The 10,400-nt window shown below is 31.3% G+C and overlaps 1 protein-coding gene, 2 long non-coding RNA genes and 1 pseudogene across 6 annotated transcripts in view; 2 read left to right on the top strand and 2 right to left on the bottom strand.

Annotated features, from left to right (window-relative positions):
* Positions 1-295, bottom strand: part of LOC101490707 (uncharacterized) — a 1,139-nt pseudogene extending 844 nt beyond the window's left edge.
* A 665-nt stretch (positions 296-960) lies between these two features.
* LOC105851884 (uncharacterized) lies at positions 961-4,612 on the top strand. Its single transcript, XR_012162712.1, has 2 exons — positions 961-1,808; positions 2,542-4,612. It is a non-coding gene; the product is annotated as an uncharacterized lncRNA (long non-coding RNA).
* Positions 4,613-5,735: 1,123 nt separating this feature from the next.
* The window catches only part of LOC101509929 (uncharacterized), a 5,372-nt gene continuing 707 nt past the window's right edge, over positions 5,736-10,400 (bottom strand). Inside the window, exons 2-6 of one of the 4 annotated variants that reach the window (XR_012162709.1) lie at positions 10,364-10,383; positions 8,986-9,319; positions 8,760-8,823; positions 7,036-7,088; positions 5,736-6,165 (exon numbers count right to left, since the gene is read on the bottom strand). Coding sequence is in view for 2 of the 4 variants with exons in the window: in XM_073367499.1 (XP_073223600.1) it covers positions 8,761-8,823; positions 8,986-9,319; positions 10,364-10,383 (417 nt within the window). In the remaining 2 variants the exon portion in view is untranslated. The other 3 variants (XR_012162710.1, XM_073367499.1, XM_073367498.1) reach the window with 3 other exon arrangements.
* LOC140920141 (uncharacterized) overlaps positions 10,207-10,400 on the top strand; it is a 936-nt gene continuing 742 nt past the window's right edge. Inside the window, exon 1 of the long non-coding RNA XR_012162711.1 lies at positions 10,207-10,383. This is a non-coding gene — a long non-coding RNA (uncharacterized lncRNA). The remainder of the gene's footprint in view (positions 10,384-10,400) is intronic.

Below are 10,400 nucleotides of genomic sequence, written 5' to 3'. Positions count from 1 at the left end.
GCGTCGTGGGGACCGAAATCCTCGCCGTCTAGTAAAGCCTCGATTACCTGACCGTAGTTTTTGAAAGTTGCCGGAGTTGCTTCGATTGGCTTCACCATCACCACTTTCACGCTCTCCATGATTTTGCCATTGCTATCACACTTGCTCCTTTCTTTTTCTTTGCTTCTTTAATTATACTAACATTACAATTCACATATTTTAATAATTCAATAAATTACTACTAACATTTTTTATTTTTGATAGAAAATCTTTGTTTATCAATATCAATAATCTCATCAGGATGATTAATTATATCATACTCTTCATTCCAGAATACTTTGCTCTTTTTTTATATTTTATATTGCAACCAATTAAATTTAATTATTATTCTAAAATAAAATATAAATAAAACGGTAATTGAAAAATTGATTTCCTTTATCATAATTGATATATCTAATGTTATTTTTTAATCAAATATATTAACTTTTTATCTAATGTTACTTTTTAATCAAATATATTAACTTTTTATCTACTATTATTGTATATATTTCTTTTTAGATGGAGTATTTTATTAATACTCGGTTGAATATGATATATTTCAATCATTCAAACCAAACCTTTATTATGATATACCTTTCAAGTACAATTAATTAAAGTTTATTAAAATAAGTACAATTAAAATAAGTTTCCAATTAAAAAAATAACTAATAATGTTGTAGTTATTAATTCAATTGACAGCCCATTATACTATTATTAATTATTAAGTCATCCAGTGTGCACCCTTTATAGGTTACCTTTTTCTCTCAACATTTTTGTATGTTCTATTAATAAATGATTATTGTTTAAACGTAATCATATAAGGTTATTAATTTTATTTAGTAAATTTTTAACGGGTTGGGTCGGACATAATAATGCTTATTAGTTATACTAGTTATACGGAAAACATATTTAAATAGTCTTGTTGTCCAAGTTCTCAAAAGACTTATTTAATAGTATGTCTCTCTTAAGGATGGATAAGAACCAAATCGCTTTTAAATTAAATCGATTTATATACCAAACCTTATTTTAAAATCAGTTTCTTTTATCTGACCAAGTTTTTAACTAATAAAATTCAACCGTAACAAAAAATTTATAAATGTTCATAAATACTAATCATAAAATCCCAAAATCGAAATCAAGCCATTGTCACCGCTACTCACCACCATCCCCACCATTGTCGCAAATCTTCTTTTCTTCGCGCAACAAGATTTTGTACCCTCGTTCTTCCGTCGTGCCAGCACCCTCGGTTGTGGTCGTATCCGGTCATGTATTCATCCACCTTCATCTTACCATTTCTGTTTTTAGGTTTTCCATTTTTGTTTTTAGGTTTTTGCTGTTTTACTTTACCATTTTCGTTTTGTTTCAATAACCTTCATCTTAACATTGAGTTTGTTTTACCATTTTCGTTTTCTTCGAATAATGTTTAATGTGTCTTTCAGTTTCTCCTTATGGATGTTGTAGAATTTGCATACTCTTCTGCTTATGTTTACTTCTGTTCTGTTCTGATCAATAAATCCTTTTTGTATATTATGATAATTCTTCATACTAATTTGATGCTTATTTAACTAAAAAAATCATGAGACACATTTTATATTCTTTTAGATGGAATTTGTAACTGCTTTTTCGTTTTAGATTGCAATTGTTGGAATGAGGATTTGTAACAGCTTAGATACCTAATTTGTAAAATTGTGCAAATTGGCTTAATGCTAAACTTTTGTTATGATGTGCCATTGCAAAATAAGTTATCATCAAGTGGAGGTTCGGTTGCTTCATCTACACCCTAAGACCCAGTAAGTATAAATTTTGTAGATTTATATTTTAACTCTTTATGTTCTTTTCTTGGACTTTCTTACATGTAAGTTGAATTCTCAAAACTTATTTAATTCCTTGATTAAGTTCTTTAGCAAACTTAGATCTTGATGGAAAATGCTATTAAAGTATTATTCTTTTGTCAAGTAGGCTCGCATGTTTACGTTCACTTAGTAAAGGAATTGGTTCACAGATGATCTTGGGGTTGAATTAATTAAACTCTAAGTGTGAGGATCATTTCTATAACACTGTTTTTTTTCCCAACATTTTATGAAATTTAAGCTTGGAGCAATTTTTCTAATTCGTAGTTTTGCATATTTGACTTGAAGTTGTTTTGAAATGCATGAATCCCTTAGAAAGTTTCTTCCATTAACAAATTCAATGATGCTAAATGATTGTGTTGTAATACTTTATGCTGATGGCTCGCTCTAGCTATATCTGGTATATGCTTTTAAGTATTTAATGATTTTGTGGCTATTCTTAGTTTCAAATATTTAGCCGTAGGCGATGATGATGATCTTTTCTCTTTTTGTATAAATATTGGATTTGACTCTAATTAATAATATAAAGTAGTATTATTCAACCATTCTATTCATTAATTAATAATCCACATTGATGTTAATTAGTTTGTGCCCTCCAATTCATTTTGATTAAAAATTTATTTCAATTTGAGCTATGGGTCACCCTCTAATTTTAACTTATTTGTCATATCAGGTGCAAATGCTGAGTTTAACTTTCTAATCATATTTTTTTAACTTTCTGAATTTAACGGGCTACCACTTCAGTTGCCCCTTCGAGTGAAGTGATATCAGCTCATCTTCAACCATCTAGGCGTAAAAATCGATCATAAACATGGAATTACTTTAATGAAGTGTCAAATGTCATTATTGTGGAAATCTGATTAAATTCAAGGATGAAACAAGTGCTATGACTATGCATTTGAAAATATGTAAGGACCATCCTGATAATCAAGAAAACAAAAGGCAAAGAACATTTCCCTCAACAAAGTCTATAGAAGGGGAATCAGGTGTTGTCTCTTCACCTCAATCGAAGTTTGACCAAGAGGCATGTCAATTGGAGTTTGTGGGCGCATAACTTCCTTTTCGATTTGTGGAAAATGTGTTCTTTTCGAATGTCTTACAACCACATTTTGATATTTCCTCTAGCTCTACATTAAAGTGTGCTATTTGGTCACTTTATGATGGGGAGAGGGAAAGATTTAAAATTTTCATCTCAAAGAATTGTGGGTGGGTTTGTCTTACGACGAGCACACACTTCTATCCAAAATATAAACTACATGAGCCTAACTGCACATGGTAAAAAATGGAATTTGCATAAGAGAATCATGATTTTTTGTCAAATCACAAGCCATACATAAGAGTTCATAGCTAAGGATGTTGAGACATGTTTAAATGCTTGAGAGTTGAATCAGATATTTAGTATGATAGTGCATTGTCTAACAAAGTTGGAATTAAATTTATGAAGAAGTGGATGAAAGCAATGAATTGTTTGCTCGAGAATATATCCATATGTGTACATATCTTGAGTTTGATTTGAAAGGTTTGAAAGATGAGAACATTTAAATCCAAAAAGCATTAAGTATTTGAGATTGTCTCCTACAATATTGGCAAGGTTTAAGGGATGCGTTGAGCTAGAGAAAATTTCTTATGAAGGCACATATCTCTAGATGTGTAAACCCAATGGAATTTTACATATTTGATGTTATAAACGACAGTGAAATATAAAAAAGTCTTTGATTTGTTATAAATTGTCGATGTTAAAGTATGTCAAAGAACTATATAACGATAAAGGCCTTGGATTATCTCTAGCAAAAGACTAGGACTTTGCTAATACCTTTTGCTAGAGGTACTCCAGGGCCTTTATCCTTCTTTGACATACTTAGCATCGACAATTTCTAACAAATCAAAGACTTTTTTATACTTCACAACTGTTTATAAGATCAAATATGTAAAATTCTTTTTGGTTTCCACATCTAGACATATGAGACTTTTATACGCAATTTTCTCTCTTTCAACGCATCCCTTAAACCTTGTCAATCTTGAATACTTAACTGCTTTTCGGATTCTTGGGATGGAAATGTGCTCATCTTTCAAACCTTTCTTTACAATCAAACAACACATATGTGCACAACACCGCATATGGATATATTATCCGTTCAAAAGCAAACACTTCCTTGCATTCATCCACTTCTTCATAAATTTAATTCTAACTTTGTTAGATGATTCAACTCCCAAACATTTAAACATGTCTCAACTTTCTTAGTCATGAACTCTCCTGTATGGCTTGTGATTTGACATAAATGTAGGATTCTCTTATGCAAATTTCATTTTTATCCATGAAATGAGCAATTAGGCTCATGTAGCTTAGATTTTGGATAGAAGTCCATTTGCTTGTCGTAAGACAAACCCTCTTACAATTCTTTGAAATGAAAATTGAAAGTCTGTATTTCCCTTTCTACGTCATAAAGTGACCAAATAGCACATCTTAATGTATAGTGGGATGAAATATCAAATTGTGATTGTAAAAATTCACAAAGTTTCAAAAAAAACACATTCTCCACAAATCGAAAGGAAATTGTAAGACCCGCATTTTCTTCATTAGGGTCAAATTTCGAGGACGAAACTATTTAAGGCAGGTAGAATGTAACATCCAGTCATTTTATTTTATTTTAATATTTTACCTTATTATAAAAAAAATTGTCGGTTACTGTTGTAATGTGTTATTTTAATTTTGACTAAATTACATTTGTGGTCCTTTAACTTAATTTCAGGTAACGTTTTAGTCATTTATCTTTTTTTTTTCGACTTGGTCCTTTATTTTAATTTTAAGTGACAATTTGATATTTTATGTTTTAAAATTTCAACAATGATATCTTTTTTTATACAAAAATTAAAAAAAAAATTCAATCAAAACTCATAAAATTAATTATATTCTTCAATATAATACAAATTTCATCAAATTCGTAACGCAAATCTTCAAATAAACTCATATTTTCATACTTTATTTGATATTTTTAGGAATAAAAGACTAAATCGGGGAAAAAAAAAAAGATAAAGGACTAAAACGTTACCTGAAATTAAATTAAGGGACTACAAATGTAATTTAGCCTTTAATTTTTAATAATAATAATAATAAAAACGAATCGTTAAAAACAAATTTTATGTCTTATGAAATATCACTTTCTCCATTTAATACCACGTTATATCCGGTTTAACTTAACTTTCTCCACTTGTCAACGTTCCCCACTTCTAGTTTAAGGTTTCCCATTCATACCTTAACGTTCTTGTGACTTAAAGTTCATCCTTTTTTGATAAAAAGGAAACAAAAAAAAGTTCATTCTTTTTTGATAAAAAGGAAACAAAAACAAAACAGACGTCTTTCATTCAAAAAACACTCTGCGATATAAAAAAAAAGGTTTAGGAAAAAAAAAAGAGAAAACCACTTTGATAGAAAAGGCAACCACCAAAAGAGAAAAGAGAGGAGTAACTCCATTCCCGAATTTGTTAAATCAGTATCAGAAAATCATCGATTGCGCATTTGTTCACCGTTAGATCGGGCTGATTTTTTGACAGCAGGTTTGCAACATTCAGACTCACGTTTTCAACGGTCGGATCGGCGAAATAACGTTCAGAGAGAGAGAGAGAGAGAGAGAGAGAGAGAGAGAGAGAAACTGTGCTCGCACAGCAGCAGGTGTGAAATGAGTGAGACAAGAGTTTGTGAAGCATAATTCTAAATATAACTCTAGTAATGGTAAGGGCATCACTCCATTCGCTTTTCCTATTTGAATTATATGTGATATAAATGTATTGTGATGTTATTTATTGATTTTGTTTGTGTGTTATCTTCAGAATGAATATTAATAATTGTTGTGTTGAGCATATTCAAAGTGCAAAAAATAAATACTATGTGATATATTGTTATAATGTTATGTTTAAAATTTCGTTAGTTAATGTCATGAAAAAGCGGGATGTTACAGAAACTTTGCATCCACAAGCATTTTCACAAGCTCCAATCGACATGCATCTTGGTCAAACATTGAATGAGGTGAAGAGACAACATATAATTCCCCTTCTATAAGCTTTGTTGATAGAGATGTCTTTTGCGTTCTTGATTATCAGTATGGTACTTACATCTTTTCAAATGCATAGTCATAGTACTTGTCTCATCCTTGAATTTAATCAGGTTTCCACAATAATGACATTTGGTTATTTGATCTGTGAATTAGATGGTGGAAGATGAGTTGATATAGCTTCACTGAAAAGGGCAATCGAAGTGGTAGTAATATGTTCTTCATCAATGGAGAGTCCACATAATCACCTATTCACGACATTTGTTTAAATAAATATGATTAGAAAGTCTACATCTAGGTTAAATTCAACATTTGCACATGATATGACAAATTAACATCAATCTGGATTATTACATAGTGATAGTGAAAGGGTAATGAATAAAATAGAATGGTTGAATAATACTACTCTATATTATTAATGAGGGGTCAAACCCAATATTTATACAAAATGAGAAAAGATCATCATCATCACGGCTACCGCTAAATATTTGAAATTAAGAGTAGCCATTAGATCATTAAATACTTATACCAGATATAGCTAGAGCTATCAGCATAAAGTGTTACAATACCATCATTTAGTATCATTGAATTTGATAATGGAAGAAACTTTTTAAAGGATTCATGCATTTCAAAACACTTCAAGTCAAATATGGAAAGAAAGCTACAAATTAGAAAAACAGCTCCAAGCATAAATTTCATAAAATTTTGAAAAAAATGTACTACATGAATGATCCACAGACTTGGAGTTTAATTCATTCAATCCAATTCAGACCCAAAATCATCAATAAACCAATTCCTTTAATAAGTGTTTGTCAATTCGGTCAGCATAATATAACAGAAAATCATTATAAAACAGGGAATTGACGATAGTACAAGACAAAAATGTCAACAGAAGAATGTAAACATGTGAGTGCTGAGGGTACTTGACAAAACATTAATGCTTTAATTGAATTATCCATCCAACTGCAAAGACATCAAGATCTAAGTTTCTTAGAGAACTTAATCAAGGAATTAAATAAGTTTTGACTATTTAACTTACATGTAAGAAATTCCAAGCAAAGAACATAAAGAGTTAAAACAAAAAAAAAAGAATGTAAATGCACAAATTTTGTATTTACTGGGTTTGAGGGTGCAGATGAAGCAGCTGAGCCTCCCCTTGATGATACTGATTCTGCAATGGCACATCATAACAAAAGTTTAGCTGTAAGCCAATGGACACAACTTTACAAATTAGCTATCTGTAGAATCTTGAGAAGCTGTTACAAATCCACATCAATTATCATCTCCAACAATTGCAATCTTAAAAGAAAAAGCAGTTACAAATTCCATCTAAAAGAATATAAAATGTGTCTCAAGATTTTTCTTTAAGAATTTATTGACCAGAACAGAAGTAAACATAAGCAGAAGGGTCTTGCAAATTTTATAACATCCACAAGAAAAGGGGAAATTGAAAGACCAAAAGACACATCAAACATTATTTAAAGAAAACGAAAATGGTAAAACAGACTCAATTTTAAGATGAAGGTTATTGGAACAAAACGAAAATAGTAAAGTAAAACAGTGAAAACCTAAAAACAAAAATGTTAAGACGAAAGTGAATGAATACATGAGCGGACACGACGGAAGACATAGGGCGCAAACATGATAGAAGACGAAGGGTATAGAATCTTGTCGTGCGAAGAGAGAAGATTGAGTATTGTTGTTAATCGTAGCGACGATAGGTGGCAACAACTTTTCTATTTGCGGCGGTGATGGGCAACGGTGGTGGGTGGCGGCAACAATGGCCTCATTTCGATATTAGAATTTTGTGATTTTGATTTCTGAACATTTAGGATTTTGTTAGATTTGATAATCTAAGTTAGTAAGTTATGGTTATAGTTTGATTACATTTTAATTCTATTATTTAAAAATCAAACCAGTTAAAAAAACTGATTTTAAAATAAGTTTTGGTTCTCAATTTTATAAACCGATTCAATTCAAAAGCAATTCGATTCAGTTCGGTTCTCTAAACCAATTCAGTTTGTTGGTTTTTTTCCCATCCTTAGATTTTATGGTCTACTCTCCACATGCTGCCTTTTACTCCCTTCTCTATTGCAAATGGTGAAAAATGATCTTACACGATGCACCATTTGCACCAAATTTGGACTCTCTGTGGTCGGAAAGTTCATACATTCGAGCACCAAATACCTATTTAACTTTAATTATATTATATAAAATATCATGTTTAAATTTGAACCATCTGATTTCAAATGAACTCTCACAGATGTTCTAAATAAGTGAATGTAGGATCATCGACTACACTACAGGATAGATGGGTCCTTATACCACTTGTGCACATTAGAAATAGTTTGTCCTTTTGCATTAAATGTTTGGCAGATTCTAAGGTGAACCACCTTGATAGGTGGTGCACTGTGGACATGTAATAAAAAATGACTTTAAAATTCTGAAAACGGTCGCTACACTTTTTGGAAGTATAACTAAACACGACTCTTTATGTCTTTACATTTGAGACAATAATCTGATTAATATCAATTTGACGAGTTGAGTTTTGAGGGACACGTATTTTCCCTTGTTTTTGTTGAGTTCACTTCGATCGAATTATTGTCTCAGTAGTAAAGATCAAAGAACCGTTCCGAGGAATGTTGTCAATCTTCTTAGAGTTTTAGATTACTTTTAAACACTAGTCCACGAGTCTTCGCCTTAATTCTTGATGTTAAAAAAGCAAAAGGCCAAGACTATGAAGAAGATTTCTTAAGGTGCATCACTCGGTTACCATACATAGCATTTAATGGTACACAATGTGAAGAATCTGTTGAAATGCTGGAAACTACAGAAAGCTCACATTACTCATCGATTGAAAAGACCACTCCATTGTCCTTAAAGTTGTGTGTGGTATGATCAACCACCTGTACACAGAATAAAAACCCATGTATGAACCACAACAACATCCACTATACCATAAAAAAGATAAAAATAAGACAAATATATGTCCTATTATACATAGCATTGCAAATGAATTCATTCAGGTGCATGTAACACTTCATTGAACTGGAAAGTGAAAAACTTACATTTGTATCACTGAGTTCTAGGTTGTAAAAGTCCATTGTGTCAGACTTAAATAGAGGACCCGCGTGCCATGTCCCGAGATTAAGCTTGAGAAATTTGGAACCTGAAACCTTGAAAACTTGGACATCCTCAATGGCAGGAGGAACATAAAAATGACCACTGTGTGACTGCAAGATTTTCTTGTCCTTGATTTCATCTGAATCAACAAGGGATGGCTTAGCCACTCCAAGATACCAAACATTACCACCAATGGACCCAAGGCACTGAGTCACGCTTGCATGATGTGTGATAATAGAAAACTTAAGTGGGCGATTTTCAAGATGCATAATGTAGAGCCTGCCAAACACACATTAATTCCAATAAGTTAGGGCACAAGTTGGTGACTTTTATCTCAATGTCAAACTGAATTAAGGAATCTAATCCCAGCTAAATTGAGCTGAGACATAATATGCATAGAAAAACAGATTTTGAAGTGCCTTTTTTGCAATGTTTCTTCAATGGATTCTAATATTTCTAACCTACCAAACTTGGTAAATGCTAGGACAACGGTGTACTATAATTAGAACTCAGTTGTATCCATAGCAACAATAGGAGAAAAAATAGGGTAACTTTGTGCACTTAATCTCAATATAATACAACCCAAACATCAAGAAATTATTGTAACCAACATCAAATAAAACAATAGATTCATCTCTATGAATTTAACCAACTGCTAGTGAAAATAGCATTGAAATTGTGACCACAAATCCAAGCTTTACACTTCACAATAATTAATGGTGATTTTGTATTATGCCTATGGAGCCATGTTTAAATTTATAGTATTATGGTTATGTGAGGATATTCAATTTCCAAACAATAGTGTCAGGTTTCTTTGGACTATACAGATTATACTAGTTTGAATTATGTGGAGATTCTTCCTTCTTTCCAATATGGCTTCTTAAGGGGTACCATACCAGTTCAAAGATATGCACGTGATAAGCATTAAACTTTAGCACCTTCATAAACAGTTACAACAGTTGCATATTGATCAGGATAAACAACTTAATTAAGCACTTATAGTATTAGCATATAAGAGTTTATCTCAGAGCAATTTCTATAATAAAAGATAAAATAAAGTTAAAATTGTTTTCACAAACTATGATTGAAACTTTATGAAAATAAGCTAAAAACAATTTATCATATGTCATAAGCTGCTATTATAAATAAGGTCACTCAAAGAATTTCACAAGTAATTATGTGATGGATAAGTTCAAATAAGTTGATTCAAAAAAGCGCATAGAAATATACAAAGGAACCTAAATACTGTAAAGTGTAAAAAGAAAGTGGAAAATCTAAAAATTGGCATAAAGAAAGATAAAAGGGGAATTAAGAAGTGAAAACCTGGGAATTCCTTGGGTGAGGTCAAGTTGAGCGTCGT

The sequence above is a fragment of the Cicer arietinum genome, chromosome 4 (assembly GCF_000331145.2).
Source record: "Cicer arietinum cultivar CDC Frontier isolate Library 1 chromosome 4, Cicar.CDCFrontier_v2.0, whole genome shotgun sequence".
Classification (NCBI taxonomy): domain Eukaryota; kingdom Viridiplantae; phylum Streptophyta; class Magnoliopsida; order Fabales; family Fabaceae; genus Cicer; species Cicer arietinum.
Note: the sequence above shows the minus strand (reverse complement) of the source record. Positions and strands in the feature narration are given on the sequence as shown.